We start from the raw sequence: 20384 nt of genomic DNA, 5'->3' as shown, positions 1-20384 counted from the left end.
CTTTGCTATTACTTCTTTCTTACAGCACACTCATAACCATGTTTACTCAAAACAGTGGTCTTTATTCCTTAATGAGTTTAGTATTTTAGTGTTAATTAAAATTTGTACAAATTATCAGTCTTCTCACAATCAAAAATGGCCAGGAGTCTTTCCTCCACTCTCTAGTAGAGGAAACTTACTGATGTCACAATAGGCTGCTTTGCAACAAGATTCCACAACTGTACTTTAGCTAACTTGAATCAAACTAGCAAGACCTTTCTAGTCTGCTGCTGCTGCCATAAGCTTATTACGTCGTTTCTACTACAATTTACTTTGCTTTAGTGTTGGGGTTAATTCTGTTCTGATACATGGACATGAGAAAAAGTTGTGCCAGCAGACACAATGGAATTTCCCCTTCTTCCCTTCCCCTTGCAGCCCCTGAACTCCTCACTGGCTACTTCAGAGGGTTCCCCAACCCACCAAAGAAGATTTTTAGGGGGTGGGTCACAGGGTGGGAGAAGGGAAATCTGGACATCATTTCACATATTTGTAGATTGCCGTTAAGTTTTATTTTTTATTTTTGAACTTGCATATACCACCTTTCAGAAAATAATCATACGTCAGTCATTTTTATAGTAATTGTATTTTCAGCAATAGAAATTAAACCTGCCTATGCAAGAATGACTACTTCTATGAATGCATTTGTTTGCACCCTGCTGAATAACTCAAAGTAAAAGACAGTCTAGATTGCCAACGTTAAAATCAGCACTTTGTCTTAAATTAATCACACTGCTCATAAGCATGATTACTCTGGAAGTATAATTATTTGGATAGGATCTTCTTGAACACTTGACTTATCCCTCCTGACTTCGATTATCTAAGCTGAATAAATCACATCTATCCCCAGAGTGAGGTACAGAACATACACAGCAGTGCTCTTATTTACCTTTATGGATTCTACTTGCTGACAGATCATCTTAAGTAGTGATTTTTGATCCTCTGCCCAGCGAGGAGGAGTTTTGGGCGAGAACTGAAAGAACAATAGTTAGGTGATTAGACCAACTGAAACATAATAGAGATTTTAACAACAAAAACATATTCGTTTGCTATACCTTGTAGCTTTTACTTGGAGACAGAGAGAATTTTGTGGGCGATGGGGTAGAATGTTTAATTTCCGTCTCCGCTGGTTGGCTCAAATCATTGTTTAGGATAAGACTCCTTTCTTCACCATTGATTCCAAGTTCTTGAATTATACTTTCCAGCATCTCCTTAACTGTCTCTATGGATACAGGTAACTAGGACGAAAATTAAAGAGTGTGTGAATTTAGGGTGAGTTTAAATATATACATGGTTACATTAATGAACTGCATATTCTTCCCAGGTTTACAAATTATTGGCTTCAGAAGTTTGGGTTGCATCTAGTGCTGCTATTCTGCTCTTTCGGCAGAGTTCTACCTCTCCCTCCAGAGCAAATTTTTGTGACAGGACAAAGTCCTGGTGTGCAAGTAAAACTCTGCTCAAGCAACATTGCATACAACTCTCTGTATTTCGCTATTTAAACAGAAAATGGTCACCAGCACCAAAAAGTCTGCATAGAATTTTTGCATCTGAACAAGTTTTAATTCTTAGCTACCCATACTCAAATGTTTGCTTTAGAGCCCCTAAATTTTACTACATTTCTAGTAGATTTACTATTAAACCAAGTATTATATATCTAGACATATAATCTGACAAATGCTTTTTTCCTGTATAGATTTTCCTAGCAGTTTTTTTTTTAAAAAAACACATTTTAAACCTTTTCAGTGACTGAAGTATCGCTGCTGCTTTCATCTATAATTTTTATGAGGTAGTCTCTACTCTTTTTCAGAAGATTTCTGTATTCTTCTTGCTCTTCTAATGACAAACCATCATTCTCTATCTCTTCAGCTTTCCTCTGGAAAATCTATCCAAGAGAAGAAGGAGTCAGTTGAGAATTCAGCTTATTAAGTGTGCATGCAGTTAGGGCAGGGGAATCCCCTGAAGGAATGTAACACTTACTAGAGCAAGATTCCAATATGAGACAACATTTTTAATAGCTTCAAATGCTTGCATAGCATCGTCTGTTTTTCCATCCACAGAATCCAAAATAGCAAATGCTATGTGTGCCTCTTCTTGATATACACCAACCTGGGAAACCTTAAAAAGAAGGTTTATTAATTAGTTTTATATAAAGAAATGTTTCGGTACAGAATATTTTACACAATTTACACAATTTAATGATTTACAATTGTGTATAAGTTTTGCCCTTTTCAAGGGAGGAACTACTACTTACTTTGTCCAAGATGATAACCAGATTTTCAAGTTATACAATTCCAGTGACAGAAATACATTTGCAGAAAACATACTGAAATGTGTGTATGGAACACATATGTAATATCTGACAAACTTTCTACAATAGACATGTGCTTTTATATTTATAATAATAGTATGCATGTAGATAAACATAGGATATGTTCTAACAGATACTTGTAACAGATTAAGTTTATGTGTCTAGCTAGATAAGGTAATTCATAGTCATGGTCTATTTTTCAATCATCATTTTCAACCATGCATGTAAGGGGAACTTATTTCCACATATGCAAAGGAAGTGTTGTGAATCCCTTACAGTCTCACCCAAAAGGCCTGCAGTTTCCCACTGTAAAATTTTTAAAATAAGCATTACAAGCATTTGCCCCCCGCCCCCAAGTTGGCTTAGTGTGTGGTGGGTTAAGTTTTCCATGGGGAAGGGAGACGCTTCAGCAACTTGCATAGGTCTTCCACCTTCTCATGATTAGCAGCAAAAATCTTGATGCTATTTGATATAGCCCTAATGAAAACACTGGAAAAGCATGTAGTAGAATTAAGAGTTTATATACTGAAAGAGTTAATGTCCTCAACAAGTTTTTTCTTGTCACAGATGCCTATACAAAGCCACAGTTCAAAGCAGTGCTATCAATATGCCAGTAACTCAACTTAGAAAAACTAACCCAGGATTGGTATAAAAACTGTACATCAGTGCCTGGAAGCACTAAGAAACTTAAGTTGAATTCAGACAACAAGAGAGGCAACTCTGTGAACCTGGGAAAGAAGATTCTGCTCATTCTGAATGGGGCCAAAATTTCTCTGAATAATCATGTTTCCAGCCAAGGGCTGAGTTCCTGGACACCATCTAGCTCCTATATATGGAGAAAAAGGCTACCAATGGCTACTAGCCACAATGGAGATGTTCTACCACCACTGCTGGAGGCAGTATGTCCCTGAATATCAGCGGCTGGGTATCATAAATGGAGTGAGTGATGTTACACTCAGGCGCTGCTTGCATGCTTCCCATAGGCATCTAGTTGGCCACCGTGAGAACAGGATGTTGGATAAGATGGGTCTTTGGTCTGATTCAGCAGGGCTATTATGTTCTTCTTGTAGGTTCAGATAGCAACTGTGACCTAGGTGTTTCCACTCTTCTGGAGAATTAACTGCTATGATCCATACCTCAGTAACCTCTTATATTTCATTTTGTTAAGACCCATCATGTGCTGTGTTTGATGACTGCATGACATCCAAGTCAAATAGGGAGATCAGTTAAGTTCCACTTTCCAAATCAAATCAAATCAAATTTTGAGCAACACCTAGCTAGCAGACAAATTATGTTACCAGCACATAATTAACATTTGTGGCCTATGAAGGAAGACTGGACCAATTCCAAATGTGTGGGTCTCAAAGTACGCTAATGATGGAAGCAGACAGATCTGCTGTTGGTTCAAAAGTTGGCAAGTAGCTTTTTTGTTGTTGCCAGAGTTGGAATGTAAACACTAACCCCTTATGGAGGTGGGGTTGAGTTAGAGAAGAAGCGGCAACAAGAATTATACATCAAAGTAAGAAACTGCAGATAAGACCCCAAAAGCATTTAGAAATATAAAGACTACGATAGGAAGATTTGAGCTGCCTTATTACCTGAATATCTTCACTATGAAAGTGATTGAACAATGGGTTAATTGGTTCAGGAATACTTCTTTTCTTCTTGATTGTCTCAAGCATTGGCAAAACTTTCTTCCAGTAATAAACACTTCGTCCAATGTAATCTCTTTGGTCATAGAAAGAATTAAGACTGCAACCCTGTGAAGTAACATAATTTGAGTTATTTTTAATGTTAAACTCAGTAAATCATTTGTATATATCAATGATAACCCTGATAACACTATTTCACATTTCTCTATTAACATTCAGAATTCCAGTTGTACATGCAAGTGTTGTATTTATTTATGATTTATTAGATTTCATACCCACCCATCACTGGAAGGTTACAGGGTGGATTATGACAACAGAATATACAATTATAAAAGCTGGTAAAACAGTCACAATTATAAGACAAATGAAACAATTCATTGAATAATTTACAAAACAAAATACCTTAACTGCCAAAGGCCAGGGTAAAGAGCTGTATCTTCAGCATACAGCAAAAACTATACAATGAAGATGCTAGACACAATGATGGGGAGGAAGTCCCATAATTTAGGGTCTGCCACAGAGAAAGCCCTCTCTTGGGCCACCATTCCCTAAACCTCTGAAGGCAACAATTACCAAGAGATTCTCCCCTGGAGACCTTAACACTAGAGAAAGTTAGTAGAGATGGAGATGGTCTTTCAGATATCTGGAGCTTAAGTCATTTAGGCAGGGCCAGAGGTTTTCCACTGGTGTTTTAAAAGGTGGTGGCAATTACATTCCAGACTTCTCTCCCCACATATAATCTAAATACCTGCAATAGGCTGCATGGATCATACAAGGTTAAGAAATTAACTTTATAGCTTCAAATTTATTGAAAATGGCATCTTCTTACTTACTGTTTTAAGGAGACTTTTTGCCCAGTGCATGATCAGACCTGGCTGAAGACCATGTTTACCTAAGGCTCTGAGGATGCTTATTTCATGTTGGACTAGAAGCCTCACTTTTGCTGCTGTCCCGGACCTGAAAAGTAACGTGTGCAACAGAAATGCGTCAGCTGCATAATGTAGTTCTTAATTACCAGTTTCTGCTTGATTATCTATAGACTAAAAGTTATAAAGTCCATTCTTAACCCAAAAGACAAAGGATCAAAAAAGTTTTCTTGTAAATATATAAAAGCCAACCATTTCACACAAGCTGTCATATATATAATCCTTCAGCATGAGAAATGGGCATTAAAAGCTGCTATATGTAGTCGACAGCCACATGTCTATTGTAAGGATGACTACCATAACCAAAAAAAGTCATACTTACACAGTTTGTTTGTGAACAAGAGCATAAACAGCATCCCACCAGGCCCTCTGCCTCTCGGTACAAAGTTGCTTGCATACTGGTAGTGGTAGGAATTGAGGCTGGTGCACAGTGTACTTGGTATTAAATTTCTCTTCCAATTGCAAATGACAGGTAAATATCACCCCAAGCAGAAATACCTGTTTTGCAAACACACATATTTTAAGTTATACAATAAATTGTTTTATTAACTCAAACTGTGGTAGAAATTAATGCTGGAAGCATTTCCTTACTTCAAGGTCCAACATGCAAATCGATTCAGGAGCATTGGTCTCAAGTCTGGATGTTTCCTGAGGCAAGTGGAAAAGTTGCTTCAACCATTTGCGAAAGGTTTGTAGGGGTGATATGGATTTCCACTGCAGACCAAGCCATATGAGGTGTTGGAGACTACCACTGTGGGCTCTAATGGCACCTAACAACAAGAAAGTGCTGGTTCAATTCTAAAGATGCAACTGTGTGATACGACAGCAGAAGACAGTAAGCAAGCCATCATCTCATGTTAATATCATCTCATGTTAATTCCAAAACAGTTAAAAATGTGAATGAATGCCTCAGCTCACATCCTGTACAAAGCAGGTGTTCAAAACATAGCTCAGTAGCAGTTTCCAATGCAGTTTCGCCAGTTACTGAGGCTCCACTGGCTATTTAGATTTCTACAGACCTGTCCACAAGTATTCTGTTTAGAATGACAGAAACATAAACACCATCTACTATGGTACATAAGCCATTATTCATTACCGCTTCTAAATACAACTAGTCAGAGTATTTAGCATCTTAAGTTATGCAAACTACTTTGATAATCAAAGCATACCCTAATATGTAAAATGGTACACTTGAAAAAGTGAGTTCGTTTAAATGAGGGGTGGGGGAACTCCAGTCCATGAGTCAATCTGGACCCATCAGGGGGTTCCATTTGGCCTGCGAGGTCATCTTTCCAAACCGTGCTCATCCATCAATCAGCTGACATAACTGGTGATATAAACTGATGGGTGAGACCCTCTTGGAAAACCCAAACTGCACTGATCTCTTCAACCTCCAAAAAGCATCATCATGACCTGGGCTTTCCAAAACAAACAAACAAACAAACAAACAAACAAACAAACAAACAAACAAAGTCTCCTTGCTTTTGTGTGGAGCAGCAAAAGCTAGAATACCCTGCTTTTTTCTTTGTTGCTGCACAATGCAGCAATCCCTGCTAGAGCTGATGCCTGCTTTATAGACACTGGCTTGGACAGACCTCTCGATCACACAACAAAGAAATAGGCACTTGCTTCCAAATGAATTTCCTGCTCTCCCATGCTCAAACAGGACAGCAGAGACTGCAAGGAATTTAGCCATATGGCCAGGGCAACTTATCTGCCAATCATGTGACCCCCCCATTACTGGCAGGTAGAATACTTCCCCTCCTGTCAAATTTGGTTGGGGGGGGGGGCAGATTAAGATATGGTCACTGGTGCAAAAAATGTTCCCCAGTCCACTTTAATATCTTTTCATGAGCTAGTATTTAAATTCACCTGCTTCTTCCAGTGTTTTTAATCTTGAAGTATCATGCTGTATGTGTATCTATTTCATAATATACAATGAATTTATAATATAAAATAAATAAATAAACAAATCTTCTTACCAATATCGTATCTAGCTAGTTCTCCATATTCTGGTACTTGCACACCAACATTTCTGATATCATCTGTGCCAAGAAAGGAATTCTCTGTAGAAGAACCACTCCCAAATAGTGCATCAATTAAGGCAGACTGTCCACTCTTGTTTGCAAATGATTCAACAATCTCCTTGAAAAAATCCTGCTTCCTACGGCTTAGGTTTAGCAGCATATGTCCTGAAAAGGTAAAAGATACATGATTAACCAAAAGTCAAGTTTCTATTTGGCAAATATACACCAAATATCATGTATCCAATGAAGTTGTTCAATTTATGCAAGGACTTCAGCCTGCACAATGAAAGTCACACACCCCGGGACACCCCCCCACACACATAAAATCTGCTCCAGAGTGTTGTAGGAACCCCCAGAACAAATTTGGGGAGCATCTAGGGAGAGGAGGAGGTGGCAACACTCCACTGAGCAAATGAAAGTCCTTGTGCAAATGAAAATACTTTGGAAGATACAACCCCTTGAATAAATTTGTCAAGTCCATAACTTGAGTTCAGAGGGCAGTATTGAATGAAGTAGTTCCGCTGGTACAAGAACTTTGGCCACACAACAGAACTTCCCTTCCATGCCTTGCTAAATCTGTTCTGGGATTCCTTCAACCTTCTAGGGCAGATCTGGGGAGGGTGTGAGGCATATGGGGGGAGAAAGAGAGGAAGTTGCGTTGTACAGTACAAGCAGAAATCCTTGTGCAAGTGAAAGTACTTTGTTGAATACCACCCAAAGAGTTAAGTTCTTAAATTTAAAACATTCTGCTCAAAGGGGAAATAACTGTAGGTTTGAAGACTCAGAAGATAGAAAATGAATCTTAGTCAAGAGGACAAAATGAAAAGTTATGCTGAGGCCTCTAGCGCTGCCATTCTTTACAAACCCACACTATGCTTTGAATTCTTAGCATTGCCTGCTAAAGGTTTGTTACTTTTAATTTCAACTGAGTGAAGTCTTTACACGCTGCTTTAGAATTGCTACTAGATGTCCACAGCTTTGATTTTAAAATGAAATCTGATTTTTAATATTATTACCAGACTGGCTCTGTCGATCACAGGCTAACATTTCCAACTTCTCTTGTTCAGCTTGATCGCCTTTTATTAGTTTTGACTTTGGTCTAGGAACCTGGTAGAGATTAGACAAGTGTAAAGAATTCGCTCTGCAGTGAAATATATTATAACAATACTAAGCTTAAGAATAAAATCCATTTCTGTGAAGTGTAGAAATCATGTCTAGTACAATCATAAATTTTACATTACATTTCTGTCCAAAGTACCAAGCTGAACATTTTTTGACTCTACATTGCTCTATGCCAAGGACAAGTTGAATGAATACAGACTTATTGCTTCTTTCTCAAGAAATGAAGGGAAAGGAATAGTATTTTGAACTGCTTTTACTCATCAAAATATGGTGGTGGAAGGTCATTTAAGAACAATCCAATAGTAATTATTTGATAGAGCTAACTTTTAGAGAGTCCAGAGTACCCTCACCCAATCTGTTGGCCTCCAAATGTTTTAGACTACAATTCCTATCAGTCCTAGACATGGCCAGTGATCACAGATGATGCAAATTGTAATAAAATAAAAAATCTGATGGGCACCAGATTTGGGAAGGCAGGGCTAGCGACTCTACCCTTTGGCTTGAGAGAAAACTAGCATAAGAGGATGATAGAATCTGTCAAAGCAATGAAAAGCATCCTAATTATCACAGATATATATTTGTATGTATAAATAAAAAATAATAATTATTATTTATTATTTATACAGCGCCCATCTGGCTGGGTTTCCCCAGCCACTCTGGGTGGCTCCCAACAGAATATTAAACAGAATAAAATATCAAACATTTAAAACTTCCATTAGTGCATTGCCATAATGGCACACAATGCAGCTAGTTTAGTAAAGGGGCCAGAAGAGGATGTGTGTACATCCAGGCAGCAGCCACATTGAACCACACTATTCTCCAAACAAGAATTAGGCAATAGTACGGTATACTGGGATACAATGTGTTGGCTTCTCACGAAAGCCAAAGGTGCACAGCAAAATTAATTTGCTGGGCTAAATTATCTGTAGACAGCAGATTCCTCCTGATTTCACACATACTTATTTCCTTTTACCTCTAGATATGCAATTCTACTGAAAAGCATTCCATTTTGATTTTGTACTTTAAAAAAAAAATTAAAAAGCATGAACAGAACAAATTTCACCCCCCTGCAGTATCATGCATATACAAATACACCTTGGCACCTTTAACACTGAAATCTACAGCACAAATACTATAAATGATTGAGGGCAACATGTTACTTGAGAAGAACTTACCTGAAAAGCTAGAAGGTAACATAGAGCTGCCAGTTCCGAAACAGCTCTCCACTGCATTTCACTTTCCTGGGCCATTTTCAACAGCAGAGTTCCAGCATGCATGTAGAAGTGGCCTTTCATTTCCAGGAAAGTTACAGAAAGTTCATCACCTCCAGCTGCATGAGGTTTCACTGAATGGAGTGCATGATCAAAGCTACAAGACAAGTGTTCATTAATAACAGTAGTTTCATGGCTCAACAAAGTATTGTTAAAAAAACAGCAACACCAGTAAATACTTTTGACTGGTTTCTTTACTAGTGGCTCCTGCTTATTGTTCCTCTGCCATACATGACACATATATACACTGCAAATGTGCAAAAAGCAGCACATGAAAGCAACTAATGAAACATTCAACTGAAATAAGGGGCTTTCGTGCGGACACAATACAAAAGCAAGGACATTTCACAATACAAAAATGGGGGCATTTCATCAAGAGGCCATCATTTAGAAGCATTCTGAATTGAACAACTCAAGATACCTTTGAAGGGATTCTCTGCTTTCTTCTACACCTCTGTTCGAAAGTGTCATTACGACCAGATTTGAATAAGCCAACAAAAGATCCCGACGGGATCTAGTCTTTTGCTCGTTAGGCTTATTGGATTCCAACTCCTGTGGAGAGTCAAGATATTCCTAGGGAAAAAATTAAAATTAAAAAAATATTTTGTTTAGTCAGCCACCAGATCTCTAATGTGTTTTATTAAGCAAGATCAGACCCTACTTTGTTAACTCATTCTCTACTGAAATTCAGCAGCCCAAAATTATATAAAGCAAAAATCTTATTCCGTGTAGACTGTGAGGATTTTATTTTTAGCAGCTTTATCAGTGATATTTTAAGCTATCTTTTAAGACACCAACTGAGCATCATTACTTCAGTGGACTCCAAAAGTAGCAATGAAAGAGCTGAGGGTCTGTGCAAAATGCTGAGAAGGAAGAACTTTTCAGGATTTTGCACATGCCCTCTGAAGAGTGAGGTTTGAGTGGCAGGACAAAATTATGCCAGTCTGCTTCATGTACTGCAGAAGGCCCTGAACACCTCCATGTGTTGTCCATGTTCTAGATCACTGGGGTGACCCACTATATTTTAGCAAGGCAAAATCTTGAGCAGAAGGAAGCTTTTTTAGGGCTGTTCCATGAGTTCATGCAGTCCTACCATAGGTAGATTGTAGTGTAGTTCTCAGGCTTCTCACAAGGTTGTGCCCTTGAAAGAACAGCTTTTGACTTTGTCTCAATGTTTCTTATAAATGCTTAGTTAAATGTGAAATGGCTTTTCTAGGGGCTGAAGACACCTTACACACGAGGGGTATTTGTAGATAAAACCCAGTAAAAGCATATTGTAGGCCTTTGTAGACCTGCTTGTTATAATGTTATTTGCTTGCTCAAACTCTGATCAAAAGTAAGTTCTGTCATGCAACTGGATCCAATTAATAAAGCAAGTTTAGTCTTCACTTGAAGTTACTATAGTAGTTTCTATAGGAAATTACAAAAATAAGTATTTTTACAAGACAAATATAATTAAACAAACCTTAAGTGTATGTACAACACACGAACACCATTCCAAGCTTGACTGCAATGGTATTTTTTTCTCTGCTTCCTGACAGTGTGCCACAGCAGCTGCAAGGTTTTTGTTTGATAAGTACAGCTTCACTAACCGAATGTTAACATAAACATCATCAGGTCTGGCACACAATTCTGACTGGATCAAATCAAGAAGCTGGTTCCACCCAGTCTCACTCTTGCAATCCACCAGACTCTCCTACAGTAAAGATAAAAGGGTTGATATTTTATATTTATTTAAACAGAAGGCTTTCAATCATTCTCAAGGAATAACATCATTCTTATTGCTTCTTTATATAAAACAGCACTGCATAAGCAAGCTAGTTTTGAGACAATATAGCAAGAAACATCTGAATCCACTACATATCTGGAAATGCATTGCAGTTTCTTTGAGGGGGGCTTTAAAAATGATAATCAGGAGTTTCTTAACTATGAAAGGAAGTGTCACATGTTATCAGGTTTCTACTTTTTTTGAGAAGCCTCAGAAAACAGCAGGTATTAACAAAGTTACAACTACTAAGTTATTGCCAAAGTTTTCATACTGGCAATTTCATGTAAAGATTGTGTCCAAATTGTGCCCAGGTTTATTCTGTAAGCTGTGACAACTCAAGGTGGGGAGGGAGAGGTGAAGGTTACCTTTAGTCGAAAAACTGAAGGGCTTCCAGGAAAAAGCTTGGCTGCTCTGTCAACCCAGTATTTTGCTCTTCCATCGGTAATATCATTACTGCACAGCAGCTCTGCAATCTTCAATACAAGGTCTTTCTGTGTTGGATTCAACTCCACTGAACGCTAAAGCCACAATTGAAAGGAAGAAGTATCGTATATATAGTTTAATTCTGTTTTTCTGTGACACAAAATGTTGCAATATAGACTACCAGAACACATAAACCAAGTTAAAGAGGCTTATACAGCTGTTTAAGAAGATCACTTCATTGCCTTATTTGCAATGCTACTCAGGTGCAGAAGAATGATGGAAGAGATGCAGGTGACTACTTTGTTACCACACTTCTGTAGATTAGTGCAGCCTTCCCCACTTCATAAACACAGCATTCACAAAGGACCAAGAAAGGGAAAGCCTTTAGACAGGTGTGGCATGCTTTAGCATTAGAGAATGATGCTAAGCTTATGAAATATCACAAGAGCATTAAGTATTTGTACAGAACAGAAACATGATTCACAGAAGTATTGTTTTTCCTTGCCAAGTTGCCCTGTACCACAACACAGTCTGAGCATTTCCCAAGCTGACAAGTCAAGATGTGGCTAAATTCCATACTGTGATTATATCACTTAGAAGACAGCACTGAATTCCTTTCATTAGTTCTGAAAGCTATAGGGGAACCCATCACAAAAGGCCAGCTGAGCAGGATTCCTGTCACCTACTCCAAACTTCATTATTAAAGTAGAATTTTTATTAAGCTTATAACACATAGTAAGGCATGGTAGCCTATGTGTCAAGGTGGGATAGGAAAAAATCAGGTTGAGATCCTAGCTCAGATTATGGAAGAGCTAATATTCCCTGAAACTTACATGAGAAGTTGATTGCTATAACTTCCTGCTGCCTGACAGCCCAGCTCAGATGATATGCCAAGTGTGTGTGTGTGTGTGTGTGTGTGTGTGTAAAATATTTCTTCTGTTTGGTTCTGTGCTTTCCAGAAAAAAAAGTTTATGAAACTCTAAGGTCTATTTAAAAGATACCAGAATTATGAATCAAGAACAAAGAGAAGCTCAGCATTATAACCAACAGTCATCTGGTCAACATTTCATGCTTCAGGAATCAACAGGAAGTTCCCCTCACTATATTGACCTGACAGACCCAATTGGACTATCTTTCGATACCACTGAACATAATGTAGAAACCTAAATGACCTGTTAAGTGTTTCAGAATCACTCAAATTATTTTGCCAACTCTCTGTGTGGCAATCTGAGGTGGGAACATTGTTACCCTAGGAACCCTTCCCCCTCCCCATGGAATACTATAGAATTACATCTTGTAAGGGACAGTCTTGGTGGCTGCTCTACAACTATGCTTTACCCATGCTCAAAACAAATACTTTTTGGGAGGCAACAGAAGTTTTTGTGGGACTGACATTTGGTAATTCTATTGTTTAATTACAGCCAAGGCAGCAACACTTTAAAAATATTTCATAGCATTCCAAAATATGCTCTAGCAAAATAAAATATATCTGAGTAAATATTTCATATACAACAGCCTCTAGAAACAATAATGTAGGCAAAATGTAGAAGCATATTTTTTTTACCTTATAACAACCTACAGCTTTCTCTATGTTTTCTTCAGCTTCATAGAGTTGTCCCAAGAATTTGTGTGCCTTGGGATCTCTTTCTTGGACACTGAGATATGTAGATATGTACCTTTAAAAAACAGCACAGCAAGTTAACATAGCAGCCATCAATAACTAATGATATCACTCCAGAATAGACGTAGGTGATGTCAATTTGATAGTCATGCTATAAATGTGAATTAGGAGCCCCAAGATTGGCATATTTAATTTAACAATGGAAAAACCACAGTACTTGGTTATTCAGCAACTGCCAGTGTTAGTTCTACATGGAATATAAAACCTGAAAATAATTATATATGATTAGTAAAAGCCAGCGTTCTCCAACCTGGTGCCTTCTGGATGTTTTGATCTTCAGCCTTATCAGCTGCAGCCAAAACATCTGGAGAACAGCAAGTTGGGGATGGTTGGTATAAGCCTATCAACACTCATCATGCAGAGTTCTCTCAAACAATTAACCAAACACAAGTTATTCTGAATCAGAGTAAAATAAATCATTGGAATAATTAAAGAATAATATTTTGTATTACCTTTTAGCCAATTCATATTCCTTTGTTTCATAATACAGCTTAGCAAAAAAGAATCCTTTCATGGATTTCTAGAGAGAAAAATACTTTTGTTAATGCTGATAGTAATTCACTTGCAGTTTGGTCACTGAAGAGCCAGAATTTTATCTGCATAACTCTATCCTAAGTATTTACAATGCTAGAGTGAGAAAGAGCTGTTTCCAAGCCTCTTTCTAAGCATTTAATTCATCACAATAAGTTATTGTCCAGTGACAGGAATGAACCACAGCAAGCCTCTAGATCAGTGATTCCCAAACTCCTACCCCTCAGACCACTTGAAAATTGCTGAGGATCTTGAAGACCATGTAATAATGATTGTTCTACCTGCTGTTTAACAACTGCAATGAGCTGAGCTAGATGCTAAAGTATTTCTTAAAAAAATAAGTTCAAAGAGGGTTCCTGAAACTGCCTCCCTCACCTGTCAAGGCCTGGGTGGTTGGATGTCCTCTGACAAAGAACATTCACTGATCCAAGATGGAAGTTATGTGCCAACTACATCTCCATTACCAGCCTAATCAAATTAACCTAATCTATGCTTAAATAATGTTTATATATAAAAAAAGTTTTGCAACCATGAAATAGCCAAGTATAAGTCATACTGATTGCCTTTTGAGGACAAAGGCCTATTCAATAGCACCATATGTAGATGCCAAGGCCTAATCAATGACTAAGATTGAGGTGTTCATTTGCTTCCTTACCTCTTGTTAATTCTGAGTATCTACTTGTTGCTGTTTTCAATGGTGGCTATTTATAGTGGAAGGCAAAGAAAGAGGTCCTCATATTGATAGAAACTTTCAGCTAATGGCACCAGTGACAAACACTAGGCTTTGCAGAAATTGTGAACTTTGCAGCACTAACCAGCAGAGCTGCAAACTGCCAGGACCCAGGGCAGAAATGTAGTCCCTCCTGCAATTTGCATTTAGAGCAAAACTTAACGCTTTGTGCCAAATGCAGCAGAACCCTGGAGTCAAAACCATGCTGGTTATCCACTTATGTAACAAGGGCTATGCTCTCTGTTGGCCCTCAAAATCTGTTCTAGGGATTAGTGGATCATCTGGAGATTTTGGGGGTACACAGGGGAGGAAAAAGAGATCATCTAATGTCACCCTGTATTTTCTTTCTGCAGCATGCTCAATACTTTAAGTGCAGAGTGCACCCATTATCTGCTAAGGCCCAGTAACAGCCTTTTTCTGTATAAGCATAAAACCTATCATATAGATACCACCATGTGAATTATTCAAAGCTGACAAGTAACAACTGTCAATTTGGTGTTTCAGAGAAGGGAGTGACAGCAAAATGGATGGCAGCTTCCTATACTCAGAAACTATGCTTTCATTAAGACAGTCAAGACAACAAAATGCAACTTTCGTGTTAGGTCAGGGATTCTTTTTTATTCCCTTTAGTTGAATTGTCCATAGCATTGCCTACCTATATGAAGAACTGCTCAATAGTTTCTGCAACTTGTCATTTATATGTACCGTCAGGGGAATACCCCATTTGCCTGATGAAAGAAAGTTATTTCTGTGCCTTGTCCTAAATTAATTAGTTTTATGTCCATCTCAGGCAGAAATACTTTTATCAGAGAGACAAGAGATCAAAGAATACAAAAACAAACTAGGCTATCTCAAGCTTTTTGCCATAATAATCCCACAAACCTCAAGTAAGAAAAGGCAATGATTTTTAATTAGAATTTAGGAAGGACAACTTCCAATTCCTGCCAGGACATAACTCACAACTGCTAAGAAGAATGGGAAGTGAAACTTAACCAAAGCAACATTAGGGTTTTTGTTTTTTTTTGAGGGGGAGAGGAAAAAAACTATACAGTTCAGTATAGGAATATCAAATTATCCATGATGTAGCACCTAGAAAACTGCAGGAAATATTTTTAAAATACACAAACACATGGTTAAGTGTTCAATTACCAAATGCTACTTCACATGAAATATGTTGGAAGAAAACAACATTGTTTTTAATGAGGACAATAACCACTGGCCACTGTAATTGTGAATGGATTTTTAAAGCAAAAAATATTAAGAAGGTAAGTTGAGCAACCTTATGCCAACTATTTTTAAACCAGCATTTATAAAGTTTATACCACACCCAGAGGCAGCTGGCAAGAGTGCTATATGATGCCACAGTGAAAAGATTACAGGGTTAAGAGGGCAGTCCTATATATGTCTTCTCAGAAGGAGGTTCCACCTAAGATATTGGTTCACAGACAGATCACGAACCACAACTGCCTGTTTACATTGGAAAGTTCACAATATATTAGCTAGAGGAAAGTCAGATGGAAAAGCCACCATACATTAAGATTACCAAGCACAAGCCTGGAGATAGTGCCTGTCTTTTTACAAATAGAAAAAGCAGAGGAATTTGCATTAGACACTGGCTTTTCTTCTTCTTCATCATCATCATCATCATCATCATAAATTTTATTTATACCCCGCCCTCCCCAGCCAAGACCGGGCTCAGGGTGGCTAACAACCATAATAATAACAAGTTGATTAAAATACAATTTAAAAAACAAGATTAAAATACAACATTAAAACATTAGGATGCAGCCTCTTCCCAGGGGGAGAAAGGAAAAAGAAAGAGGGGGAGGGAATCAAACTGATTCTAAGCCAAAGGCCAGGTGGAACAACTCTTGTCTTACAGGCTCTGCAGAAAGAAATCAGATCCTGCAGAGCCCTGGTCTCATGAGACAGAGCATTCCACCAGGCCAGAGCGAGTGTTGAGAAGGCCCTGGCTCTGGTTGAGGCTAATCTGACTTCCTTAGGGCCTGGGACCTCTAGAGTGTTGCTATTTATGGACCTTAAGGTCCTCCGTGGAGCATACCGGGAGAGATGGTCCCATAGGTATGAGGGTCCTAGGCCGTGAAGGGCTTTAAAGGTCAAAACCAGCACCTTAAATCTGACCCTGTACTCCACCAGGAGCCAGTGCAGCTGGAAAAGCACTGGGTGAATATGCTCCCATGGCAGAGACCCTGTGAGGAGCCTTGCTGCAGCATTCTGCACCCGCTGGAGTTTCTGGGACAGCTTTAAGGGCAGCCCCGCGTAGTGAATTCCAGAATTTGTGCAGGCACGAAACGCTTCCAGGCACTCAGGACCATCCCAGGCCACACCCCTTCCCAAGCCACTTGAGTGCTTTCACCTGGCAGGAATAGGCCCTTCAACTCTGCTCTTACATCTTGCTTGCCTAGGAGGGCTGAGTGTATATTTGTGTGTTTAGCAGGGGGCAGAAACCCCTTACTTTTGCATGACTGGGATGTAACTTTGTTAGTTAGAACATGGACATAGCCAGGATTTATGTTACAAGGGGCAGCATTTATGTTGCCAGGGGGCAGTACCTCAGTTAAGTATTTTATTGATTTACTTTTTAAAAAATTAGTTCTTATTGGGGATTTTTGTGTTACAAAGCAAACAAATAAACAGGGAACGGTACTATTGCCTCCGCTTTCGATTCATACTTGATTTGAGCTGAACACGCCCCCTTTGACTACGCCCAGACAGAAGATGCCCTGCCCACTTTTGCATCTGGCCCCACCAGACCCTGGCTTTGAAGGAAAGACCCTTTGGCTGGAAGGGGGTTCCCCCCCCCCCCACCAGCCCCCCACTCGTGAAGCTGCATCACCTAGCACAGCCCCGCCCCCTTAGAATCATCATGGCACAATCCCACATGCTCCTCTGTTACACTGGTGCCAAGGAACAGGAGGCCTAACGCGCGAGCAGGCGCTGCCCTAATCCCAGCCGGCCAGCCCCCCCCCCCTCGAACCCCGAGAGGCGGCTGCCAATCCAAACTAACTCCCTCCCCTCCTTAACCGACGCCGGCTCACGTCCAGTCATTGGAGGAGAGTCTCAAAACAAACAGCCAAGGGGACCAATGGCGGGTCGCCTCTGAACTCCCCTCAAAATCGGTTTGAGGGGGGAAGGGGAAGAAAGGGAAACGAAACGAAGGCGCCTCACCTCCCTGGGCGAAGAGGCCGAGGCCTGCAGCGAGGAGACATAACGGTCCACTTCCGCCCTGCTGCGCCTCAACATGGTGGCGGGCGAAGGAGGGCCCGCCGCCAACGGGCCCCTCAGGCTCCTTCCCCTGGCTCGAAGAGGGAGGACGAGAGCGCGGAGCCCAAAGCCTGCGCCGGTCCGAGGAGGCGACGCCGCTCGAGGAGGAATGACGTGCTAGCAGACGCGCCGGCTCGCGCAGAGGGAACAGCCGCCGCTGTGGCGTCGGCGGCCTCGCGACGGAAATAGCGGGGGGAGGGGGGAGAGAGAAAGGGAGAGATCGGAAGTGACGTCCTGTCACCCTAGAGCTGCGCACCGGGGAATGAACGCTCAGCTTCGCTTCGTAGAGATACGAAAAGTGAGAGAGTGATCCGACCTCAGCGCGTGGCGGGCGGAATATCTCCCCCCCCCATTCCGCCGCTGTAGACAGAGAGCTACTAATAGATGAGAGGCGCGGAATGCAGGGCAGTCAGCACAGCTGCGGTCGGGCAACCAGCGCGCGTGGGAATCTTCGTGAAAACGGGCTGCAACAAAAGGAGGCGGACTCTCCTTCACTGGAGGTTTTTTAAAGAGAGGTTGGATGGCCACCTTTAGCAGAGATTCCTGCGTGGCAGGGGGTTGGGCTCGATGACCCTCTGAGTCCCTTCCAGCTCTACAGTGCTATGATTCGAAGATGCATGGAGCAAGAGAAGCTCCCCCTGTGCACACAGCCAGGACCGGATTTAGGTTTGACGAGGCCCTAAGCTACTGAAGGTAATGGGGCCCTTTATATGTCCAGCTGTCCTTTGTCAACAACAAATTGTCGGTTTTTCGTGTTTTCCTACCCTTAGTCTGTGCTGCCTGATCATCAGTCTACAAGCACTCTTTCATATTAGCTAACAGGTACAGCAGCTTGACCTACGTTCAACTGTGCTGCACTGCAGTCTGCAGCTGCATGCTACTTGTTGCCGTGCAACCAGTCCATGCAGAATGTAGGCACCCTATATATAAAAATGAGCAAACCAGTAATATTTTAGGGAGCAGGCTAGCAGGCAGGGCCCATGACTTACATCATAGGAACCTACACAACACAAAACACTGTTGCTGCATGTAGGTTTTATTTTATTGGTTTTTTATCTTATATTTTGGAAATGTACATCCAGATTTTTTTCCTTTAATTTTTTTGGGCCCCCCAAGAGAGTGGGGCCCTAAGCTATAGCTTGTTTAGCTTATACATAAATCTGGTACTGCACACAACTCTCCCCAGGTGAGGAATGGCTCATACACCTCTTCTCTTACATCTGTTGTGCATCCTGGTTCCAACACGTACGGAATCCATCACATACCCCGTTCCATATAGACCATGAGAAGCTCACCCCTCATGAGGAGTTCCACTACAAAGTGTCATGAGATTGCTTGTGATGTTCTCTTCCATATCTCTACAACATGAGAGTCAGGAGTGGCTGTCCAAGCCCTAGGCTACTGGACCAGGTGCAAGCCAACCAGCTGACCTTGAATCCTAGAAAGATGGAGGCCTTGTGGGTGGGCGATTCCAGCGTCTGCTGCCTGTTCTCGACAGGATCGCATTCCCTCTGAAGAAAGAGCTTCACAGCTTGGGGGTACTCCATCCATCTTTGTCGCTAAGAGGCCCAAGTGACCTCTCTGGCTAGGAGCGCCTTCTATCAGCTTTAGCTGGTAAACCAGCTGCGAACATTCCTGGGTCAGGAGAGCCTGAGCACACTGGCAACCTCAAGACCCGATGACTGTAACACGTTTTATGTGGGGCGTTCCTTGCATCTGGTCCAGAAGGTGCAGCTAGAGCGTAATGTAGCAGCCAGGCTGTTCACAGGAGCAAGCTCTTAGTACCATGTTACTCTGCTGCTGGGAGAGCGGCATTTGTTACCAATTTGCTATCCAGCCAGGTTCATGGTTCTTGTGTAAATTCAGAGAGCCAAAAATCTGGAGCCAAAGTAACTTATGGACTGCCTTATTCCGTATGCTCTGCCACAATCACCGATACCTTCTGATGAGGCCCTTTAGTGCTTCCACATGCCCCCGGGGTTCAGTTGGCCATTACCAGGGACTGAGCTTTTAGTGTGGCAGGCGCTGCTTGCCAATAGCGGTTCAGCAGGCGTCACCCCTGCTGGTTTTTAGATGTCTTCTAAAAACTGTTATTATTCCCTTTCAAACCCGAGATTCTTTGCCAACCAGCTTTTAGTGATGTGTTTGACATTTCTGTTGTTTTTGCTGTAACACTGTTTTTAGGTTGCACGCTGCCTTGTGGTATTTCATATGGAAGTGTTTTTTTAAAAAAAGTATTTGAATGAATAACAGGGGACTAAGGAACCACTGAATTCAGCAACTAGAACAACCGTGATATAATCAAATAGATGGCAGCAATGAAAAGGTCCAGCTTTGTGCAAGCAGATTTCATCTTTCACTGAAGTAAAGGGGCAGCTGGTGTGAGACCTTGGCAGCTGGACCGACGATAAGGATAACAAACACAGTCCTAATCGGAGAAGAACATAACCAGGCAACACAGCAAATAGTGAAACAGTAACATACTTTGGTTGTTTTTGAAAGTATGCTGATAAGAAATGTGACTAAGTTACTGGAAGGCAAAGGTGGATTTGAGGGAAGTCAGTTCTCCTTATTCAAGGAAGAGTTGCGGGAATGTATAGAAGGGTGAAGTTCTAGGGTCC

At 40.7% G+C, this 20384-nt stretch overlaps 1 protein-coding gene across 8 annotated transcripts in view; it reads right to left on the bottom strand.

Annotated features, from left to right (window-relative positions):
• The window catches only part of RGPD4 (RANBP2 like and GRIP domain containing 4), a 36296-nt gene extending 18345 nt beyond the window's left edge, over positions 1-17951 (bottom strand). For 7 of the 8 annotated variants that reach the window (XM_079972355.1, XM_079972357.1, XM_079972356.1 and 4 more), the window contains exons 1-17: positions 17668-17951; positions 13670-13737; positions 13101-13212; positions 11479-11631; positions 10811-11041; positions 9767-9918; positions 9250-9442; positions 7969-8059; positions 6908-7117; positions 5517-5695; positions 5248-5423; positions 4833-4956; positions 3946-4107; positions 2017-2154; positions 1775-1921; positions 1092-1274; positions 926-1009 (exon numbers count right to left, since the gene is read on the bottom strand). In XM_079972355.1, coding sequence (XP_079828481.1) covers positions 926-1009; positions 1092-1274; positions 1775-1921; positions 2017-2154; positions 3946-4107; positions 4833-4956; positions 5248-5423; positions 5517-5695; positions 6908-7117; positions 7969-8059; positions 9250-9442; positions 9767-9918; positions 10811-11041; positions 11479-11631; positions 13101-13212; positions 13670-13737; positions 17668-17742 — 2478 coding nt within the window. In that variant the 5' untranslated portion in view covers positions 17743-17951. The remainder of the gene's footprint in view (positions 1-925; positions 1010-1091; positions 1275-1774; positions 1922-2016; positions 2155-3945; positions 4108-4832; positions 4957-5247; positions 5424-5516; positions 5696-6907; positions 7118-7968; positions 8060-9249; positions 9443-9766; positions 9919-10810; positions 11042-11478; positions 11632-13100; positions 13213-13669; positions 13738-17667) is intronic. The other variant, XM_079972361.1, reaches the window with a different exon arrangement.
• Between the last annotated feature and the right edge of the window lie 2433 nt (positions 17952-20384).

The sequence above is a fragment of the Podarcis cretensis genome (assembly GCF_951804945.1).
Source record: "Podarcis cretensis genome assembly, chromosome: 4".
Taxonomy (NCBI): domain Eukaryota; kingdom Metazoa; phylum Chordata; class Lepidosauria; order Squamata; family Lacertidae; genus Podarcis; species Podarcis cretensis.
This window is presented reverse-complemented; position numbering and strand designations above follow the sequence as displayed.